This window comes from Fundulus heteroclitus, chromosome 15 (assembly GCF_011125445.2).
Source record: "Fundulus heteroclitus isolate FHET01 chromosome 15, MU-UCD_Fhet_4.1, whole genome shotgun sequence".
NCBI classification, from domain to species: Eukaryota; Metazoa; Chordata; class Actinopteri; order Cyprinodontiformes; family Fundulidae; genus Fundulus; species Fundulus heteroclitus.
Genome location: NC_046375.1, coordinates 21,700,875 through 21,725,318, shown reverse-complemented (window position 1 = coordinate 21,725,318; position 24,444 = coordinate 21,700,875). Strand labels below are relative to the sequence as shown.

At 40.1% G+C, this 24,444-nt stretch overlaps 1 protein-coding gene across 1 annotated transcript; it reads right to left on the bottom strand.

Moving 5' to 3' along the window:
• Positions 1 to 1,397: 1,397 nt before the first annotated feature.
• Positions 1,398 to 18,737, bottom strand: LOC118556544 (neurexin-3b-like). The gene is made up of 5 exons (XM_036147629.1): positions 18,456 to 18,737; positions 10,897 to 12,045; positions 2,896 to 2,913; positions 2,499 to 2,525; positions 1,398 to 1,408 (listed from the first exon to the last, which is right to left on the bottom strand). The coding sequence occupies exons 2-5, from the start codon at positions 11,591 to 11,593 to the stop codon at positions 1,398 to 1,400; spliced, it is 753 nt and encodes a 250-aa protein (XP_036003522.1). The 5' UTR covers positions 11,594 to 12,045; positions 18,456 to 18,737.
• Between the last annotated feature and the right edge of the window lie 5,707 nt (positions 18,738 to 24,444).

The following is a 24,444-nucleotide window of genomic DNA, read 5'->3' as shown; positions in this document are numbered from 1 at the left end:
CCAGAGAGAGCAACAGAGAGAGAGAGACAATGAAAAGTAGGGTTAAGCTTTGTGTTAATCTGTATATTGCCAAATGATACTTGCATACACAAAGGTTGACAATCATGCAAATGGGGAAGAAGAGGAAGAACCAAGCATGGATAGTGCACAACAATAAATCAGTTTTACCATTTCTTTCCTTTGATGGTCCCTTTTTGAAGTTGCATCAAACTATTAGGATGTCTTCGTCGTTGCCACAAGGTGTAAACCTTGTGAGAGATCATTAGGATGACCTTCTCTATACTCTACTTATAAAATCCTGTGATGAAACTGGGTCAAATGTATTTAACAAATAACATCTACCAGTAGGCTGTGGCTTATTTATTTTGGTTTGACCATGAGTCGTGATCATAATCCTTCAGATTTTATTGGAGTCACCCAGTCCAAATGAGAATCAGAACTAAAATAAATGGGAACAGCGTATTTATTTCCGATAAACGTATATAACTGGATTAGATTAAAGGAAAGAACTGAGTATTTTTAGGCCCATTTATCTCCATAATTCGTGAAAATATGTTACATGTTATACTGATATGCTATGGTTTAAGTACTTAGGTATGCAAATATTTATTTAGGGACTCAACATGGAAATAAGAAGGTACAAAATAGGCATACCTAAGTAAAAAATAAAAAAAATAACAAATGGGGAAGACCTTGGCAAAAGGTGGAAGTCATTCAGGATCTCGGGAAAACTGTGGGAGCTTTTTAAACTCACTGACTGGCAGTCCACAGCAATACACATGGGGGGGGGGGGGGGGGGGGAGAAGGAGCGTTGTATTACTTCCATCCAGCTAGAAAAAGCTTCAGTGTCTCCAAATCTTTCTGACGTGTAATCAAGAAATGGTTTGATGAATGATTTTAGCTGTCTTAAAATTTTTGTTGTAAAAAACCGTGATACCAGTAACTGGTCAATGAGTTAAAGGAGCAACAAGCAAAATTTCATAATTTTAGATAGAAAGAACTAAGAAGTAGTTTTGTGAAGAACTAAACGTATTTTGTTAGATGGTATATTGTTAATTATCACACACCATCTCTTTGTGTTGTTCTCCAATCTGTTGTTTACAAAGCCGGACCGACGTAAACAGCTGCCCCCTCCCGGCCCATAAAATGCCACGCCAGGCACAAAGTGGCAGAGAGCTTGCCCATCGGATCAAGGTTTTCTCTTACTAACAGCATTATAAAGTTATGAGTTCTTTACTTCTTCACTTGACATTTTCCTCTGAAAGGTGAGGCTGTTTTGCTGTGAATGTATCCTTTGCAAATAGGCTCATACGAGCTGATGAGTGAGAAGGGGAAATGGGTGCCGTTAGAGAGAGGCGTGGCTTGATGCACATCTTGTTATGGTCTACAGACTGCGTTCAAGCTCCACCTAGTGGGGAAAATAGCTTATTGCTCCTTTTAACCATTTCACATCATGTCTTAATAAGGCCTGGGGACATTATCTCTACAAAATTAAATACATTTTTTGGGTCCTGTAAATAAATTTGCAAACACGTGCTAAAAAAGTAAAGAAACGCAAATCCTTAAATGTGCAATTAGTTAGTTTTTTTTATGACACGTGTCATAGAGTTTTACATGCAAGGCAGTCGTATTTGATTTTGAGCTTGTGGTTGGTGAGAAACCTTCGATTTTTCCACTTGGAATTTTGACTTCCAGGGACCTTACCAGGGACTCTGGTGATTTAAGACCAGATGTAGAAATTTCAACATATAGGTAATTGAATGCATGATTGCACCTTCAACCAATCGTCCAGTAAAAACAGAAAAACTCCAATTCCTGCTAAATCTACGTTTTGTACATCTCAAGATGGCGTTATTGGAAGAAGTTGGTATTTACAGAGGTGGGTAATTGTTATATTTGAGAACTACTCCTCTAGGTGAAACACTCATCATTCAGTGACTTTGGTCACAGCGGACTAAAGGTTCAGATGTGAAATAGCTACTTTGTGAAATAGAAAATAGATTTCTGTATTTGACCGTCATACATCTTTTTCTGTAAGTTTGAATGTGTATGTTTAGCCTGGTGTAAAGTTTCCCCTCCATATTACACTTATTTCCTTTTACTCCCTCCTTCTTTCATTGATTTGAAACCCCTTCCCAAACAGTGGAGCGTGTAGTGCACATTTGCTGTGGAGCGGAGACAATTTTGCAGTCTTGTAGTATAGAAAAACCCAAGTGAAGCAACCTTAAAGCGGTTAAGACAGAGACACAGACAGAGGGGAGACGTGGGACATACCATGCAGTCATGCAGCTCCTCCCCCGCAACACACGCAAACACACACAAACGTCCCCCACCCACTTCTCTGCAGCAGCAGTGGGAGACGTCTAGCACACAAATGTGCATGGACAGGTAGGAGGCACACAGATTCAAATTCAACCCCCAAAACTATGCCAGGAGGTGAAGGGGGGGAAAAAATGGAGATCTTGACTAAAAAAAAAAAAAAAAAAAGAAGAAAGTACCTTGGTCTGCCTTCAGGTGCGCGAGTTCTTGAAGAGAGAAAAATCAAACAGACAGGTACAGAGAGAGAAAAATCAGCACACCAATACAACCCTTGTATTGTCACTAAACATGCTTTGCGCGATGGCAAACCATGACTATCACACAAATATCAAAGCTTTGCAAAAGTGCGTCTGAAAGCTTTTTTTAGTCAAAGTGCAGAAATGACTATTAATGGTAGCAGCACTTTTCATGAGGTAGCTGTAGAAGTAGTTCACCACATACTTTGCCATTACATTTGCTGTATTTCTGGAGGTTTTGCTCGCCTTTAAAGGCAAGCCCATAAATAATTAAGACAGCACAACATGAACTGTTACTATTTTTTAACTGAAGTTCTGACTAATTCCTCCTGAGACTCACCTGCTTTTCTCTGGACTGCTGCGTGGTTGTGACAGGAAAACGGAGAGAAAGGCACAGAGAAGCATCGCATTAAGCATCACACAGTTGAGTTTGCATGGATCTAACATGCAAAACATACCACACTTCTTATCACTTAATCGACATGTAAGGAGCAAAGATTTGCACCTTGACATGGCTGATTTAAATAGCCACTTCCATTAAAACCCTGTAAAGAGAAACACCAACATTTTCATCTGTCCCGTCCTCTCAGGGAGCCAGATTGACATTATTTCCCAGAAAAAGCTTTTCACATTTGATGCGACCGCACCGTTCTGTTTTGCATCTTGTATCGCACAGGTTTCCTCACACCCTTGAAAGAAAACATAAATCCACACCCCTGAGGATTTATGGAGTAGTGAGGTTTGCGGATCTCAAGGCGCTTGTAGTCAGACCCATGTTGTTGTTGTTTTTTTCTGCTTTCACTTTAACATTTCCACCTTTTAATCCAACAACTGTGTGGTTTTTGTACCGCAATTTGCGGCAACCTGGAAATATCTCAGAGGAATGCTCACAGTGTGATCCATATTGTTGTCGACAGAATGGCATGACAACCAACAAAACCAAACCAAACAAAACACAAATTAGCCTTCATTGCCCGTGGCCAGAATGCTCGGCGGGGTCTGACCTGGGGATGACATCGGCTGCACATCCCGGCGCGATTCAGTGAACAGATCACCGAGGGAGTTCAGCATCAGTCAAGTTATTTTTAGACGCTTTCATTTCTGCTTAAGCGTCAGTATCTATTGTCTGTTCGGGGACTTGTTATCAGTGTCTGCGAGGAGCGGAAGGAGAAAATGAAACAAGTCCTAACTACAGCGATAGACTACATTTGGCTTTTTTTCTTTTTTTTTAGTTTCACTTCTGACCCATCAAATTATACACAGTGCTGGACAAAAGAAAATGACATGCAGTCATCTTATAGAAATTCAGTCTTCCTAATTTAATGAGCCATTTAATTTGTGCAATGCACCTCTATGGCTGGCAGAATCTCAGGAATGATGCTGCCACTAAGGCAGACTGTGCGACTGACAGGCTGCAACGGCAAGATTTAGTAGTGCTTGAAGGTGTTTCCGTTGATTTCCTCTCGCCACCCTCTTAGCTCATTTGATGTAAATGCATGTTCAAAGTGACGCTGCTGTTCAGTAACCTCAGTTTATGATTGTTCCTTATTTTCTAGACCATTTTTTTGGCCTGCAAAGGTGACTTTTAGGTCAGATTGTCAAAACGTGGACACAGTCGAGGGCTCTGACAGGACAATGAGCCCAATCACACGTCAAATCTGGTTTTGGAATAGGGAAAAAGAAGGCCAATGTTAATCTTCTGGAACGGCTCTGATCTCAAAACCTGCTGAAAATCTACGGACTATGCTTGAAAGCTGGGTCTTTGCCAAGAAACCAACCAGTTATGATAAGCCTAAAACAATTCTGTTCAGAAAAGTGGTCAAATATTCAGCCAGGAGTATGCCAACCCATTGCTGATGGCTACAACAACCGTATGGGTCTCTGCAACTTGCTAGGATTCATTTATCTTAACATTAATTGTGTTACATGTACATATTTGAGCCAGTATGTATAATTTTGACTCTGTGTGGATGAGAGAAGATCCACAGTACAATTCAACCTATGAATCTGCCCTAAAAGAATATGATATTCATACCAAAGATGAGTGTGTATAGGTGCTATTTTTCCTTCAACACAAGATGGATGACATTGGCGAAGGAAATAGACGCACAAAGCATGAAACAGGTGGGGGGGAAGGGAGACATTGGCAGGCTGATGGACAGCAGTGCAGTTAAAGCTCTCAAGAACTACAGGCTTGGAACCGCCGAAAGGACGTGCCTGCATCAGCAGGTACACGTTTTTCTTCTGACATCGCAGATGCTTGCACATAAATGTGCACATACTGCATGCTTGTTAAATTGCCAACTTTCCCATGTAGATTAAACCCTTTCTCTTGATGCGGCAGCGCTCAGAACAAGCCAATGTGCTGCGAGGACATGTGGTCCAGGCGTAATCCCCTGCTCTATTTTACCAGCAGCTTCACCACTCAAATCCAAAGATAATTTTCAGCTCGGCCACTACACACAAATGCCCTCTGCACAGGAATCAGGCAAGTCCCTGCGCCATTCCCCCCTTTTTTTTCCCCCACCCTGACCTACTTTTATAGTAAGATTATTACAACTGTCATTTTTTCCATGTCTGTTTATTAATCCCCAGAGCTAAGCCCAAAGGCATCGTTTCAGCACTTACTTAACAGTTTGCTTGTTCTGGACTTCAATTCTAGACCCTTCTGTCAAGTCACTCCATAGTTGTTTTGTTTTTAACATATGTAGCTGTAAGTGCTTCGTAATAAAAACAAAATAAGGTGATCGTTTTACATATTTATCAAAATATGTAATATGGTGTTCAGTGCTTTCGAAATTTCACAACCAAGATGTTGACTGGCCAAAATCTGGTTCAGTTACTGGGCTGATGGTATATTTACAGAGTAAATGAAAGCAGGGATTTTTGGCAATGGTGAGTGTGGAAGAAACAACAGATTTACTGTGCCTTTCAAAGGCAATCATACCCCTTAAAATTCACTTTTTGTCATGCGAGAAGCCCAAATGCCAATGCCTTTTATTGTGATTGTGTGTGGGACAGATTTACACAAAGTAAAGCATAATTTTCAAGGGAAAGGAGAATTATACATTATTCTTCAAGTTATTTCCAAAAACAAAATTGAGAAAAGTAGGGTGTGCATTTTCATTCAACCCCCTGAGTCAACACTTTGTCTCTATCAGCTTTGCACTTCGAGAGACCAGAGTTTTTTTTTTTGTATCATTCTTTGCAATGTAGCTTCAGCGCTACCAATATCAACTGTCACCAGTTTCCATGTTTCTACTGAAAATAAAAATATCCCCACAGCATGACATTGCCACCACCATGTTTAACAGTGAGGAGCACATATTTGCAGGGATGTGCATCTTTAGAGTTTCTCCACGCATGGCGTTTTTTTTTAAATGTTTGATTTTGGTCTGAACTTACTGGAGAACATTCCTCCACATGAGTTTGGTGTTCCCAATTCAGAGCATGCTGGTATTTGGACCGTAGTTCCTTAATTTTTGGCCACAGAGAAATAATAACTATATTTTTGCTTTATTTTCCACACTATTTGTGTCACATGGATTGTTATTTCGGGCCTTTGTATCTATATGTACAAAATCCCACCGAGTAAATGGTAAATAATAGCCGGGTAAAGCTCCACTACATTACTTTTGCAAAACATTACTTAGGAGTTCTTATGGCTTGCTTTCAAAAATGCAATTATTCTTGCCACTTTTCTCTAAAGGTCAGATTTGTGAGAGAATCTTTGCAGCTCCTGGAGAGTTACTCTACTCTCTAGACTTGATCAATGCTCTCCTTGTCCAGCCCATTGTTTTAGGGGGAGTCTGTTTCATAATTAAGTGATTTCTCAAGGTAACTGGTTGCACTTAGTTTTGTTTAGGGTTATACAAATAAAGAGGAGTGAATAAAAATGCACCCTCTCTTTTTTATTTTTTTATTGTAGAAAGATTTGAAAACCACGTGTCCATCTATTTCCGCTTCCCAGTTATGCACAACTTTGTTGGTTTGTCACATCAAATCCCAGCAAAAGACACTGAAATTTAAAGGTCCTGCTTGACAAAATGTAAAAGAGATAATTTGCTACTGTAGTTAAAAAATATTCAGTTGAAGGAAAAACGTTCAAAAAGCAGGGAATTCACCTGACAAACTCAGTAAACTAATGATAAATGCTAAACACTCAAAGATCCACATCTGGACCCAACTGGAATAGAGAAACTGCTCTATGGCCATGTTGGATAGTTTGAGGGGGAAAAAAATCTAATTTTTTTTCATAATAATAAAGATTTTAATGACCATGAAGTGAGCGAACCCAATCGTGTCAAACGCTGGCAAAATGGGTCAGAAGGTTTTCCAAGCCAAGCAGCACAAGCAGGCTTCACCCTGCATCCTCTCCCCTGCATTTTCTCATTGTTCATCTCAGATGGTAATTCCGCTCGCCCCTCTCATTTCTCTGCCGGGCCGGTGGGCTGCTATTAGGAGCACGGCTGGCAAAATGCTTTCAAGGTCCAGTCCGCTCAGTCAGTCAGCCATCTGCCCGCTTTAACAAGTAGCTAGAGGGCCTTGTCCGACTTAATGCCTGCGATTGCGCGTATGCCACCGAACGCAGTTGTGTTTGAGCGCAGGCTCGCAAGGCCGCGGACCACACTGTGTGATGGTGTAACGCATAAATATTCACAGGTTTGACAGATTGCTATTGTTGCTCGTTAATGCGCGGTGCAAGCGCAGTATACCAACAGAGACAGGTGCACTAAGCAGTTGGTCATATGTTGCTGCAACCACACGGTTAGAGTGTCGTCAATCTAAATTGCCCTCCGAAAACACTCTATTCACTCAGGCATTGCAGGAACAACAAGTGCTTTGCCACTTGATGGCATGTGGCCATTATAATAAAAGAACTGCAGCTTATTTGCCAACAGACAGTCTGAAATTGACGGTGGTGTTTGTGCCGCCATTTTCAAGGCAAATTGGCCACCTCTGTTCTCATTATCCCTCTAATTATAGTTCCCCGTCTCTGTGGCATAATCAACAATCAGCCACATCGGTTAATGGGCAAGTAGGAAAGAGCAGCAGTTGGATCAAACATCTGCACACTCCTGATCTCACTCCTTTTCAGACTGAAGCCAGTGCGAAAGAAGCGATTTCTAAACAAATGGCGGACGAGGGGGGCAAACTAGGGGTGGTTGTAGCCCAACAGCTGACCTCCTGGGACAAATTGGGTTACGAAACAGTGTTACTGAATTTACTCGTCACACTTCCTCTGCCCCAAGGCGGTGAAATGACAGCCTTTTCTCCCTGCCTAAGCTATTATTTAGCCTGAGTCGGAAGTGCCCTCTTAAAAACCTGGGTTGTTTTTACACAAAGATGTCACGGTTCCCCCCATCAGCTCTCAGACAAATGGACCACCTACCTACTTCTCTATTGACTCTTCAGCTCAGACTGTGAGCAAATGGGATGAAGCGAAAAAGAGGTCAAGTCCACTCAGTTCGCTTGGCTGCTTCGCAACCAGCACATCGCGTGCTGTCCTGAACAATGCCACAGGCGAGTGCTGGAGATTTAAGCTCAGAACAGCTTCATTTTTAGCAGCAAATGTTGGAACATATTAGGGAACCAAACACTGCAAAAGCCACAAACACAAATGGGAACATTTTCTGTTTAAAATGAATGTTTAAGCATTAGCAGAGGTTAACGTCTTCCCTGTGTTAGTTCCAGTTTAAAATAGCTTTGGAATCAGCACAGTAGCAGTCAGTGAGCATTCCCCTGATTTTTTTATTTTTTTTGCAAAGTGGAGTCATCTCTGAACCATGTCAGCCAGATTCAGACATACATGAAGTGTGTCGGCAGAAGAGGATTTTCAACATGGGTCTGTTCACACAAAGTTATCCTCTGCAATCCATTAAAATGAAGAAAGGAGTAAAATGTGCAAGGTTAGAGTGAACTTGTTTTTTTTTTGTAGAATGCTGCCCTATAGGTGACTTGGAAAAATACTGACACCCCTTAAGATTTTCCATATTTTGTCACTTTACAGAAAAGTCAATGTTCAGTTTTATAGGAATTTTATGTGACCAACACATAGTGGAAGGTAATTGTGAGATGAAAGAAAAAAAATAAAGCTGATTTGTAAGAGTTTTTCTTTTTTACAAATAAGTCTGAAAACTATAGGATGCAATTTCTGCCTGTTCTTTAAAAATAGCTCAAGCTCAGTCAGGTTGTGAAGAGCAATTTTCAGGCGTTGCTACAGATTTTTGATTCTTAACTGGACCATTCTAGCACATGAACATTCTTCTAACCATAACTCTGGATGCTTGTGTAAGGCTTTGCTGTGCTACTGGAAGATGAAAGTCTGCTCCAGCCTCAAACTATTGGTAGTTTCTATCAGGTTTTCTTCCAGATTTGCCTCATATTTAACACAATCCACCTTCCCATTAACTCTGGCCAGCTTCTCTTCCCCTGCTGAAGAAATCAGATCGGCCACCATTTAGATGTTGTGTTTAGGGTGACGAACAGTCACATTTTTCTGCCAGACATATTAATTTTGGATGCATGGCAAAAAATGTTACTGTTGGTCCCATTGAACCAGAGCACCCTCTTCCACATGTTTGCTGCGAATGACATTTCTTAAGGCTTTCTTTCAACAATTGCTTTCTCCTTTCAACCCTTCCATCATGGCCACTTCAGGGTTATCACGGGCTTCTGGGTTGTCTGGCCTATATACTTCAGTAAACACCCACCTCTTGGTTGGTCTGCTGTTGGGTCATACTTTTTCCATTTTTCCACAATGGATAAAACAATTCTCTGTGATATGTTCAGCGCCTGAGATACCACTTTATATCCTAACTCTGCTTGAAACTCCTCCACTACTTTCTCCCTGACCTGTCAGCTGTGGTTTCCGTAACACAGTTTGATGTTTTCTACCCAACAGTCGAAGCCTTTATAGAACAGCTGGATTTATACTGAGATTAAAGTACAAACAAGGGACTTTATTTATCAATAAAGCAAGCTCTGTAGGTGTTCGGTTGCACTTTGGTATATTTGGGGGTATCAGAGTAAAAGTGGCTAAAGCCAAAATTACAGTTCTAATTCACAATTATGTACTTTGTGTTGGCGTATCACATAAAATCCTGGTGAAATACATTAAAGTTTGCAGTTGTAATGCAATAAAATCCGAAAATGTTCAAGGGGTATAAATATTTTTGCAGGGCTTTGCATATATGAAAAGGAAAACCTTATGATTTGATGGATCTAACACTGAAATGAAAACTAAATGAAGGAGCTTTGCCTTAAATCCGAAGCCTATGCACTCAAAGCTTTAAGCAGTGGGGTGTTTAGAAAAAAATATATACTATTAAGAAACCCTTAACCAGAGATAGTGGTGTCTTAAAGTAAGAAATGCCAAAAAAGAATGCTTAGGAAAATCGACCTTTTTGAGGAAAGGAAAGAACATCGTTTCATTGAAATTGGGCTACTTGAGATTATATACAAGAAAGAAAGCTTTAATGTCTAAATCAGACATTAAATGATACAGAAATTATTTATATCAAGTTGTTCTGATATAATACGGTGGAAGAGCTTCATCTCATTACACTCTCCAAAGAAGAGATGGCCTCGGCCCAGAAGCAAGGCAAAAATAGGTGAGGTTGTTTCTTATCCAAACTTTGTGCATTCCTTTAGGCCCCTGCAGCACCTTGCCAAATCTGAATACATTCAACGAAGAAGAAAAAAAAAAACATGAGAAAGAACTCAGAGTTGTAATTTTAGTCACATCAGCTAATAGTCTATCCACCACTGCCTCATCAAATGTAATAACTGTGAAGGGAGAGGAAATGCTGAGCACATCACCTCCAATTTAACTCCCACGTGAAAAAGGAGAGTTGCTTAGCTGTATGTGCAACAGCCCACAAAGAAATATTCAGACTCTAAGTCCTGCAAGATCTGCATTAAATATTTCAAACGCAGAGCTACTCTGGCTTGATAGAAATTATGCTGATTCGCAAGGGCACCGCTGCAAACAATGCAGATATTTTAAGGCACTTTATAAAGCGAGAGTGGTTGTGGCGCAGATCACATTAGGTGAATGGCAATGCAGTTATGGAGATTACGTCTAATTCCAGAAGCTTCTATTGGATTTATGATGTTGCAAAATACTTTGTGATCTAAGCCACATGATGAGCAATGGTTTTAACAGCATTTGAAAAAAAATTGAATAATAATACATTTTTTCTCTTTGAACCTGGAAAAAAAGACACAAACTTGGTGTTAGGTCGGTTCTATATTTGAAAGAAAACCCCTTTGAATTTTTTAACATCCTTAATCAATATTTATTGCTTGACACAGAAAAGAGCGAAGCCAGCCCTCTTACCTTCCGTGCAGTATCGACCTACATATCCAGTTTTGGAGCAGTCACAGTAGACTTCTCCATCTGCCAGTGAGCAGATCCCACCATTCTCACAGGGGTTCTCCGTGCAAAGGCCCATCATCTCCAGCCGAACTTTCTGGCTATTGACCAAAGTGGGCAACTTACTCCCATAACTGAGGTTGGTGATAATTCCTTTGAATGGTGGAAGCTCGCGGACAGAGGGCAGGGTGATGGCGGATGTGCGGATATCCCTTGGCAGCCCCCCGAGAAAGAGGTCACTGATGATCTTCATGAACTGTCGCTGGGGCCGCACCTCTCCCGTCTTGCTTTGACCGTCCACGGCCAGGCCGGTCCACAAGTTCTCCCTGTTAATGGCGGCAAAGTGCCAGCGGCTGTCGTTGACCAGCTTGTCAGAGGTGATGGTGGTCTCAGCACAATCGATGCTGACGTGGAGCTGCAGCTTGCCCTCGGACAGGGCGAGCAGCAGGAAGTCGCAGTATCCGCCGTCGTCGAAGTAGAGCAGCAGGCCTTCCGATTGCGAGGTCTTGAACTGAAATGTCAGGTCACTTCTGGAGCTGGCGTCCCAGCGCACGTAGCGAGCCCACTGGCCTTCAGAACCAGTAAACTCCAGGCCTGCGCTTAGGCTGAGCAGGGAACATAGCAGCATAAGAAAATGCCCAGGAAGGCTGTTTGGATTCATGGTGGAGAGCAACAGGGTGCACAAAAGAAGGGATGGAATTTGGGATAGATCCTCAAAGCGATAAAAGCATTTGATTACAGTTCAGCTCCAGCGTTTGGCTACTGAGTCTTATATTCCGTGTAGATCATTGATCTATGAAGACAGTGAAATAGTTTTATTTTGCATTTGTTAAATGGTAGATGTAATCTTGACAATAGATTTAATCTAATCTTGTCTGCCAATCTATGGCGGGATAGAAAAAAATATCCTCTTTCCACACAAAGCAAATAGGTGAAAGTGTGATGATGAAGCCGATCCTTCGAGCGCTCTGTCAGTGATTTCAGAACCTCATCTGGTGATTTAAGGTTAGGTCTTTGAGACGACTTCCTGGATTGAAGCTTGTAACAATCAGTGTTGGCCCGGTTTCATGCTCCATGATTGGTACTCAGCTTTAAAAGACACCTTGGACAGACCTGGTGGGGGAAAAAAAATAAAATAACAGCTTATGAATACATCTCCTTGAGCAGAAATACTCTATTTTCAAGTTCAATGCTACTCCCAAAGGAATGAATATTTTTGTAACAAATAGATTATGTGTAATGCATGCAGGAAGCATCGATTCAGCCCCAACGTACAATTGTGTAGTCATAATAAAAAAAATTACATTTAGTGGAAGAACAGAGGAGGCACATCATCCCTGTGGGTAAGACAGAGAACATAGTGCAAACCCCATCCAATGTATATCTGCCTCTTTAATGCCTGCTATAAAATCAACCACTAATAACATCCATTAAGATGCCGTAAGCATTTAACGCAAGGTGTCATCTCAACCAATTACTCCCTTCAACTGAAGACCACCCAGGAGTTTTCAGATTTATTTGAGATCTGATTTCTTGATTAGCTTACCTAAGAGAGACATGAACAAATAAATTAATCTTGGAGACCTATGCAGTTGATTCCATGACCACTGGAAATCCATTGAGTTTAAGCCGGGTACGTGTTCAGCTTGAAATGTTGGTCTACTATCTCTTAGGGCCTGCTGGGATTCTGATTAATATGGCTAATTATCCACCACCACTCTTTCTCTCTCCCTTTCTCTCATTTGCATGTCTTTGAGGGATTACAATCACAAACAGAGATCCAGGAAGATATGAGGATTGGGGAACATTTCATATTTGAATCCCACTCTTTCCTCTGGTAAATAAATACCCAAGTTATTCCAATTACCGAGGGATGGCAGTTAAAGAATATCAGCTAGGGCATAGCCTTTGCTTCCTACACATCATCTCATACCCTTATTTTTAATTTTGCTCAACAGAGCTACAAATGATATACAAGGTGAAACCTTATATATGTGTGTACTCGTCCATCCCTTTGCCCTTGCAATTGTTTTGGCAGTGGGCTGCCAGCCAGACAAATGCATTGTCCAATCATGACAGCAGCACAGAACCAAGACACACAATAGGCCCTTTAACCACCTGCCCTGAATAGTTAATCTTGCTGCAGCAGGCGAGCTATTGAATTCAGGTAACCGATACCTATGCTAATGCACTGCGTGTACTCGCATGTGTGTGCTAGTGCAGTTCTGTCTCTGACAACGCTGGGTTGCTTAGATGGATGATTGTCTTTGTCTTAAAGCGAATGGACGAGAGGTTAAAAGGTTCCGTTTGGAAAAATACCCCTCAGCACCACCATGTTGGTCCGACCCACTATAATTACAAAGCAAGGATGGAGTATGTAGATGGGGATTGTAGGATTAGGTGCTGGGTGTCTTGAATAGGCAAAGCTTGTATGAAATCTGAGATGGGAGTTCGGTACGCTAACAAGCCAGGCCTCTGTTCAGTTGACAAGACTCATAGTGTGTAATGCCCGACTGGGCTTTCGGGTGTCCCTTTACGGCATTATTTTATGGATCTGGTGTGTTATATTTTTTTTCTCTCAGATTAAACACTGGAGAAGAGCTCTTTGTGTATACCTTATCCTACGACCTTAAACATTTCATGTTTTGTCATGAAAAAAACCCAATTACTTACTTTTTGGGATTTCACATAAATCAAAACAATGTTGTGCGTAGTTGTAACATGTAAGGAAATGATGCAAGGTTATTGAAATTGCAAAAAAAAAAAAAGTCTGAAATGTGTGGCACAAATTTGTGTTCAGCCCTCAAGTCAATACTTTGTAGAACAAACGTTTGCTGCAGTTATGGCTGCAAGTCTTTTGGGGTTTGCCTCTTTGCCATCATCATGTTTCATCATGGGGAGGCTGTGTTCTTTTGGCTTTCTTTTATTAAGGCATTTATTTTTGGTCCTCTTCAATAAAGGACAGCTTTGTGGAGTGCCCAATTAGGAGCTGTTCTGTTAGCATTATCTTCTAATGCCTTGTTCACAGTGCAAAATTTTAAAATTGTCATCTGATTTTCAAAACCTGAGAGAAACCACACATAACAATAGAAAGCTCTGACAGGTTTGCTCGTACAATGTGTGGTGTCCGGTCAATCAGCAAGCTAAACACACCACACACAAACAGATTTCACTCAGGAACTTTCAGGTGTCAGATGGGAAATCTCACAAAACCTCTCGATATTAAAGCTATAGTTGGTAATTCTGTTCAGAAACAGTTTTTGTAATGCTTGATAAAATACATTATGTATTCAGAACAAGTAGATTAAAAAATTTGATCTCTGTGGGAGCTGCAGGCCTGTAAAAACTCTGACCAATCATTGCCATTCGCACCGAAGACCAGGGATTTGTCAGAGTTTTGGTCCTTTCCTAACCCCCCTCTGTTCCTCAAGTTCCTGGGGTATTGCCTTATTTGTTGTCCCACATGCCAATCATTCTGACGCGCTCACATAACGACAATGTGTGTGCATGTTCCTTGTTAGTTTCTGCATGCTGCCTGTGCATACACACTTCTAGTGTAAATTTATAGTGAGATTAAGTCATATATAGGCGGACTCTATTGACTAAATAGGTGACTTCATGAAGCAATTGTTTATGTTGGGTTTAATTTAGGAATACCAAAATAAGGTGAGATGAAAACTTTAATTTAATTGAAAACAATTTCATATTTTTCACTTCCTAACAATGCATTACTTTTTATTGGTCAAGCCCCTCATATCCAAATAAAATACACAGTTTTGTGGCTGTAATGTCATAAAATGTGTCTTGGTTGTCTCAGCCTACAGGCTGAGACAAACAAGCTCTAATGTGGTTACAAGCCAACTGAACATGACATATTTTACTGACACTTACTATTACAGGGTTGTTATGAAAGATGCCCTTTAGTTAACCTCGTCACTGTGAAGGGCAGAAATGAGCTGTTATGATTAAAAATATTTCATCCAGTTTAAAGAGAAAAATGCATTCCTGATTAAACAGAAATTTGATTCTGTTCCTTTGTTTTATTTCTTTTTTTGTTGGAAAAAAATAACATAATTTCTGCATTGGCATTGCTGCCCTTTTTTGTCATACCCAATTCCCTGTGATGGTAGCTAGTTTGTCCTGTCATAACTCTGCTAGCATAGGAACATATTTTTCTGGATATACACATTGAATTATTAAATAGCACAAGGATATGAGATGACCTGCATGAGTATTGTCACACAGTGGCAATAAATGATGCATTGGGACTGCAGCAGATTTATTGACATGTTTTGTAATGCAGCCGAGCCGCCCGCGACGCACAGGAGACCACCCCCAGTGCCTGCCCCTACTTCCCCCTCTGTTTCTTGCTGAGCTTCCTGTCTATCACAAGCTTCAGCCTGGAGCAACGATTTAATCTGACATCAGTCACAGCAGACACAAATGTACGACATGGGTCCGAGCCTATTAGTCCACTGGTTAGACATACTAAGGGAGCGCACTATTGTAAAATATGAACATAACTGCATAGGCTATAACGAAATACGCTGGATTCACAAAATCAATGTAAGCGAATTATGTTTATTTGGAGGTGATCGATTCAGTCTTACCCAACCACATCTTTATTTTATTTATACGTTTTTTTTTTTTTTAAGTGATCTGGGTTTATCAATTTTCTTATACAAAACCAAGATCCGGGTAACAAAGAGCACTTATAAATCTTTAGAGTGTTAACTTTTTTGTCAGGTTGTGTAGGTTTGTGAAGGACACAAGTGCAGACAAATGGCAAACGCAGGATATTATTGTTGAAATCAAAAACAGCTTACAGCAGGCACAAGCATCACAAATGGAGAACAGGATAGGAATACAAACCAGTAGGAAGAACAACGGAACATCGGGCAAAGCAGTGGGGCAACAGGAAGCATGAAACCAGCAAAGAACTAAGAAAACCAGGAATATACTGAAGGGAAGTGTGATAAAGGACATGGGCTACATGTGTGAGCAATCAGGTGGAGATGAGGAACAGCTAAAACTAATAAAGACAGAGGAGGCGAGGAGTGTAAAAACAAGAACTGAGGAGAAAAACCAATGGATGAAATCTAACAGAAGTAATGTACGTAGAATGCAGAAACAGGACAACATAAACAACAAAGGAGCAGAGGAATAAAGAAACCCAAGAACTCAAACAACTAAGGATTGTGACAATTTTGTGTTCCAAGCAGAAAACCAAAAACCATGACAGAGAAAATAAAGCAATTTGTAATAATGTTGGGAATACCGTGACTAGTCTAATGTTAGCAGCTAAAAACACAAAAGTTAGCATCTGCGTCAGTTTCCTATTGAAGCAAAACTTAACGGTGCATTGCGCAAGTTTTGAGGTTAAATATAATTTATCTTCTTTCCCATACATGCTGTTACAATTGCCCGATGTGTATAATTAGCTATGTACCGTAGTGGCCTCTTAGACTCCATTAGTCAGCTAAGGAGAAAGTGATTCGGACCAAATCCACTTTAGCCAGAAGACACGGGCTAACTGCAATATCTATAGCTGTCTTATCTCAGAAGACATCGCGCTTCTGAACAAAACACCTGTGCAGTCACAGCAGAAAATGATTTTTCTCTTCTTCCATGTATGTACACAACACTGGTGTCATTTAAAATGTTCGCCAGAGAGGGCACACTTGTGCAAAAACACTACAACTTGCACTGTGCTCCTATAAAGAAAATTCAGTTTGTTCAGTTTCATATAGGTGTAATGATAAAACCATTTCACAAGAGGACTTAAATTAAATTAAATTACTGCAAACTTGACACGGTTTTTATACCTGCCTAATTACATTAAATATATACATTAAAAATATATTACATATATTACATTAAAAAAATAATTGTTTTGACAAATAGAAAAAAGGTTTCATGAATTTCAATCTGTGCTTTAAGAATGTTTGCCTCAGTTTTGTTCTTTTATCAAGGTCTGGTTTGATCAATTTAAGTAGCCATTTAGTTTTTGAACAAGAGGTTTTTAATTTCAGTCCAAAATAATGTAAAAATGTGAAATATCGCATATATATTTCACATATAATAACTATGTTTTTGTTTACTATTTTTGTTTACTATTAATAGTAAGCAGATGCAAATTAGATTTTTTTACCAACTATGAATCAGCCAATATGCATTTAAAAGCAGTGGAGTCTTCTTTGATGTGTTTATAACATATCCATCCATCCCTGCATTACTTGACTCTGGCGCGCAACAGGAAACTCAATAACTACTTCCTTTATTTCAACAAAATAAAAGCATATAAGGAGCCCCGTTCAAATCCGGGGCTCATAATAAAGCCAGGTAATGTTAAATGTTGTCAGATAACGCTGCGTGAGACAGGCTTCTCTTTGATATTGCGAGATTTCCCGGTACACGTGGTCCTGAACTTCGTCTCCTCTCCAATTTTCAATTTTCAATACTTAACCTGATCAAATCTGAAAATATCCTGAAAAGAAATCCTCTAAAGCACAGTCTGTGAGTCGTAAAATATTTGATCTGTTTGAGAAAAAACAATTAGAACCAGCATGAAAACCAAAATATGGAGTGGTCTAACCTGGAGTGGAACACCTGCCACGGTTTGTGATTTGTAAAAGCTCTACCCAGTTTGCGTAACCAAATAAATGGACATTGCTATACCCACCGCCCACCCCCCAATACAGCTGATATTTTGTTCTACTGAACCTAATATCGAACAATTTGTGCCGCAAGCTGAATTAATCATTCACCTCATAAAATAAAGATGCACGTCGAGCATGAAGCTGGATAAGAGGCCACTAAGAAGCCGAACACCAATTAAGTGTAATAACCAATAATAGGATTAGTCATATGCATCTTAATTTCAGGTAGACCCACTGAATAAAAGAAACTTAACAGGACAAAAAGCTGACACCCTGCACCGATCACGACGATTTTTCCTCCAGCTTTCCCTCGGCTTATCGCGTGGTGGCAGCCTGGCTGCCGCTTCTGGATTCTAGGATGCACAAATCATTTTTGCTCTTTGAAACTATATGCAAAATTTCAACAACAGATTGAACCCATTTATAAATCAATTCGAGTCAGTTTCTGCTTTACGTATGTCAGAGCAGCCACGATTCATTCGGCTGAAACTTTCCCGTGTCGAAGCTTTCGTTCCTCGTGAAACGACTCTGTTAGTGGAATTCCACTCTGATAAGTCTGACAGTCTCCCGAGATGTTTTTTTTTCTTCTCCCCATCAAGCAGCGCATGTCTTTGGAGGCGAAACTGCGCGTTAGGGATTTCAAACTATGACCCGTGCTTTCTCGCGCTGCGCCTAAATCCGCAATCCTGTCCGAACTCCATCCCAATCCCACACCACATATGCGGAAAAGGAAATCAACATTGCCAGAAAAACTTTCGTATTCGGCAACACAGCCTAATATAATGTCTAATGCAGAGATGTTATTTGATTTATTTCTTTAAAGAAACGCAACACAAACACACCACCATTCTTATCTCCTCTTACCTCTTTCGACTCCGGATGTATGAAGTCCGAGTGTAAAATATTAATTACGATAAAAAAAAAAAAAATCAGAAAATTCCAGAGCAGAATTCCATTAGTTTTTTTTTCAGTGAAAAGGTTCAGGTGCTTATAGAATTGTAATATTGAAGCGCAGTAGAAGGGGGAAAAGGCAGCGGTCCTCCTCTCCTCCGGCTCAGTGAACGCTCATCGCTCCGCTCGGCTCACTCAGCGCAACTGCTGATGGGCCCCAGGATTTCTCCCACACTGACCCGCCTTCTTACAGAGTACCCAGCACGATGGGAGGGTGAGGGATGGGGGGTGGGAGTTCGTGGTGGAGGAGGGGAAAATCACTCCATTTGTAGAGACAACAGAGGAAATAACCCCTCCAGGCAAATTAGCAAAAACTTCATCTATATTATTAAATAAACCTTTGTACTATTCAGCCCATGTGTGTGAGACATGAATGGTGATCCGGCTGCTTTTGGGGGGAAAAAAGTGCTCAAATTGGAAGGAGTGTGAAATTTGAGATTTCAAGTAATATTAACGAGAAGCCCTTTCATGAATACAGCACCGTTGACAGCTCCTCTAAGGGCATTAAAAATTCTTCGCATTGCATTTTCCACAGAGGAGGAATGTTTCGTGTCACAGCAGCTCTGATTCATTGTTGCTGTCCAGGGTGCTGAAAGCTTGTCAAGGCGAAGGAAGAGGAGCATGCAGACAGAGGAGAAACCCAGAGAATGGTGCTAATACAGTATTTATCACCACAGCACCTGAGAATGTTGTAGTGTTAGTCTTGTAAAAAAGATTAATATTTTTTTTTTTTTTTACCGCCTGTCAAGTTTCTTTTCTTCATTACTACTACGAAAAAAAATAATGATCATGTTATCACTTCTGAGAGTTAGCATGCCCTCTGTATTTCATTTTATCCTCCTGATTTTACAGTTGTATGCAAATTTGTCATGGTTTGCTCTCACAATGTTGTGTTGGAAACTGGAGGAGGGGATGCTTCCCCCATGAGATCATAACCCAGGTGTAACAATAAAACTAATGATCCAGAATGTTCTCTGAGTATTACTTCCTGCTATTACGCTTTATTTACTCAGCAAATAATGTTATTCAAAAGGAGTGCAAGAGCAACCTTATGCATGGACCTCAAATACTAATCATTAGAAAATCTGTATTTCTAAGTCAAAATACAGCATCTTGAGGAAGTATTCATCCTTTTACTCATTATTACTATGCATTTATAGAACTTTATTGATATGTGTGAACCAAAACAAAGCTGTGTATAACTATGAAGTGAAATGGAAATTGGGCATGATTTTCAAATTTACAAGATAAATATTGTTTTTTTACTTAAAGGGATCTTAAAAGTGTAGCATATATTTTCATTCAGCTGATTTACAAAGATACCCCAAACAATAAACTAAAATCTGTTGACACTAAATTCAATTGTGTTTCCACATGTATGTGATTTGATCTCAGTAGAAATCCAAACTACTCTGTTCCATTAAACTCACATCTCAAATAGCTCTGTTCAATCCATCATCCAAATATTTAATGGAAGTTGATGAGTTTTTGCACAAGTCTGCCCCTTCTGGCAACAAGTTGAAATTACACCAGTGTTGTGTACGTACATTGGAGAAGAGGAAAAGCTCTTGACGCAACTACTGCACAGAACTTTTCATTAGACATGTAATGTTTTCTGAGGTAAGACATCTAAAAATATTGAAGTTATGCCGTGTTCTATCACTAATGCATTGATTACGGCAAATACTCACCAAAGTAGCCAGGTGAATGAGAGTGTGCAGTGTGTCACACCCAAGATATCAAGTGTTGCAGAATCCTGTTAACCACAGTTTGATCTAAGCGAGGTGTATGTGAAGCAGGGAAACACCAAAAATAACAGGTCTTGAAAAAAAAAACAGGACTGTTTTAGATCAACACATGTTAAAGTGTTAGAATGTTCTACTCAACATTTAGACCAAATTCAACTTTGGCAAGAAAAGCAAGGTTCAAAGACAATCTAGATTCAGTCTGACTGAGTTTTTTTCTTTTTTTTGCAACAAAGGATGGGAATGTTTTTCTAAATCTACAATGGTGAAAGAAACATACTCCAAAGGCCTTATAATGACATTCCAGGAACTAGTAGTTGCACAAAATATTTACTCAGGTGGTCCAAATATAAGTTTTCATACCCTTTTCAGATTTATGTTTATAAAAAGCAATACAAAATGTAAAAGACATTAATTGTATGGATTGGAATAAGAAAAAAAATGTTGGGGGAAATTTCAAGGTGTATCAATATTTTTTTCAAAGAAATGTGAAGGCCAGAGTCTAAAAGGGTTTAAATAATTTAAACCCAAAATTTAGAGGTTTCTTTTGACAAGATCTTGACTGTGTAGCAAACTGAGAACTCAACATTACAATATTACCAACAGATAAAGTTCAAACATCAGTAGAACATGCAAACAAAGAGAGCTAAATCTGGAGATATGAGCATCCTCTTCCTTTGGCACAAGCTCAAATCCAACTGTTTGCACTGAGAATTGCTTGGTGCTCGGGAGTCACTTTTGACTGGAGCAAAACTGGAGGGAGATGAGCTGAGAAGCTTCAATGACCTTCTCCGTGTTCAGCGAATGATGAAAAAAAAAAAAAAAAACGAGACAGAGCGGAAAATGTCAGAATATTGTGATGTTGTATGCCAGAATTTGAGAATCTTGCAGGATGTTCTGAAAATTATAAGACTTGCCATGTCTAATATGTTCATAATTTACTGCACATTCAGAATAAAGTCTTAGCTTCATTTACAGATTTTTACTCGTGTGAAGTAGATCAAATTAAGTCTTGCTATCCCTGATAATTCAGAGGCTTTAGGTTAAGCTGTCCTTATATTATGGTCTGTTTATTCTAATGTTGAAAATGAGGCAAATATCTGGCGTACAATATTACCACAGAAAGGAAAGTCTGATGGGGACCATGAGGTTTTATGGATTTAAGGTACTTCAATATTCCCTTTATCATCACTCCTTTTTGCATGTTGTTTTTCCTCTGTGGCTGTTTGCAGGTTATTCTAGGTGTGGCCTATTGAAATGGATCCTGTGATCACTTGGTAGTACATTTTATACTTGTCATCTTTCCTACAGTATACAGCTGGTGTGGACAGTATCCTGATTGTTTTATATGCTTATCAGCTTAAATAAATCACTTAAATATCTGAACTGTTAGTTGTGTCCACCAGAACTTTCTGAAAGGCTCATGACATTTCAAAGGTTTGAATCACATGTCTGCGATAGACTGGCGACCTGTCCAGGATGTACCCCGCCTCTTGCCCATTGACAGCTGGAGATAGGCACCAGCATCCCTTGCGACCCCAACAGGGACAAGCATGTCAGAAAATGTTTTGATTCTTAGGTTTCACATAATGGAGGCTACACCAAAATTAGAATCTTGGGTTTTGTTTGTAAAGCTTGTAGGCACACAGAAGAGGGCCTGAAACTGGCATATGTCACTTTATAGACCACAACGCAAAGGTTGTGGTCTATAAAGAAAAACTTGATGGGAGAATGTGCAGTCCCTCATGCAAACTCTGACCCATGCGTACGCTTGTTTCAGAGACGGGGAAAACTGGCGACACAGATGGAGAGGTGAGGAATTGAGACTTACTGCATCATGATTTCTCTCAGACATTCACTTTCACTCCATATCAAACTTAAATCATATATGGATTTTATCGCAAGCTTTCAAAACCACAGGGTTTATTATGCTTGCACTGGTGAATCATAACTATACTTAAGTACCTTTCAAATAAATAAAAAGAGACCTATAAGCCAACTTAAGTCAGTCTATTCAACATTTAATCAAAGTTTTCTCACCATCACATTCGTCTCTCTGATTGGCTACTAACCCTCAGATGCAGAGGAGGCATCCTTTAATACCACTCACACCCATGTGCACTGTGGAGCATACCATTGGGTTCCTAATGTTTGGATGCATCCAGATTAACTCTTATATCATCTGAGGAAAGTGTGCAAGACTTTCAAGGTGTGTGATGCGTCATACAATCTGGCACTGAGGCATGGCAGCCATCTCCCCCCTAGCCTCCCTCCTCTTCAGAATGATGACTCTGACCCACAGCATCCTATAAGACAGCATCCAAGAGGATTTTCAACATGGAGCACAGCTTTATTAGGATGTCATGTGACGTTTAAGATGGCAATAATGTTCGCTTTTTTAAGTTCTTTTATTGTGTTTGACATCACAGACATAGCGTCACACAAATTGCTATGTACTGTTCTAATTTCTTTCAATTCATGATTTGTTTCCCTACAATTCTGCAGAACAGCATTCATCAGCATCCATCCTCTTCCGGACACCCCTCCTCGTCCGGCTGTCCTCAGCACTTCACTGGTGCTGGGGACAGCCGGACCCTCAGTGCCCATTACCCCCTTACCTGGACTCTCCTCACTCACAACCTTTCTCACCACCTACTGGCTCAAGAGGACATGAGGACACAAATACAACATCTTAGCCCACGGTGCTTTTACCTCTGATTTACACATTTAATACAAATCAAAAGGTGCTTTACCTGGATTGTCTGTGCTCTGCATTTGTTTGTTCTACTCATTGTAGTTGACATTAACTGTAAAATAACAATGATCAGCTAATTTAAATACACATTGGCATTCTTGAGGTGCTTTGCATTGACCATTTATGGTTGAATGTGGGTATGTAGAGGGAACATGAGGCGGAACCTTGTACGCCAACATTCAGATGCAGCAATGGTTTACAAGGGAAATTGCTTACTGGTGTGCGTGCGTATTTTTTTTATGAGTCTGGATTTATTTTTATTTTTTTTAGGTGTACCTCGCCATTTTTGGCTTAAGGGCATATGTACACTCTTAGTATAGATCCTTTGCGATGTTCTTGAAATGAGACCCCTGGTCTTTACAAGGTTAAAAAATTAAACCTATAAGAACATTCTTAGCTGATACTCTAAAGGTGCCTTCACACCGAATGTGAACAAAGCAAAAGGAGAGAGTGATTTTAAATGTTATCCCTATGTAAAAGTGAATTAATGGTCAGTAATGCAAATTAAAAGAATTGAAACTGAGTGAAGTGAAACTGCGAACAGTGTGTTGGACGCACAGAGCGGAACGAAACTCTGAACAGGTGTGTTGGACGCGTGACCAGAGCGAAGCAAAATTTCACTCGAGTTCAACAATCTGAACTTTTCACTTAGTTAGGGGTCCTCATTTGGGTCTGTTAAGGGTCTTTGTCCATTTATTTAAGCACAATTTCTTTTGTTTAATGTTACATATTGAAACAGTACAATTAGGCTATATTTATACTGAGCAATGATTGCTTTACTGATGGAAAACAGATGGAAAAGCGCTCTGGAGCGGGGATAGAGCACATGTACTTGGTGTCCAAGAGGTTGATTTCTGACCTAACGCGAGCAGCTGGGACTCATACTGGGTCCTGGTTGGACGGAACTACCAATGGAAATGACTCCAGGTGGTGGTATTCACTTACCTGGGTGGAGGATCTGGTGAACCCAGGGTCACCAACGCCCTTTTTCAGCTTTCCACATTACATACAGCACTGTGACGTGCTCGGTAGAATCCATGTCCGCCATGGTGAGTTGAGCACACAAAACGAACTGGTGACGTGGTACAGCAAGCTGGGACAGATTTCATTGCACTGTTTGTGCAAATTGTTTGTGAGAGAGAGCAGAAATGTCAATTACCCAACGGCAGGCGATCAATGTAAAAAAACTTGCCTTGTTCGCGTTTGGCATGAAAGTACCTTAAGAATTACTTGGAAAAGTACCACCAATGTCATTGTAGTCAAAAACACAATAAATGCAACTAATTAACCGATTATTAGCAAATGTGACCACCTCTATACATCATGGGTTTTGTCAGTTTGCTAGTTTGAAACATGCAACTGTGTGTTAGCATTGTGCCAAGTAAGTAAAACATCTGCAATG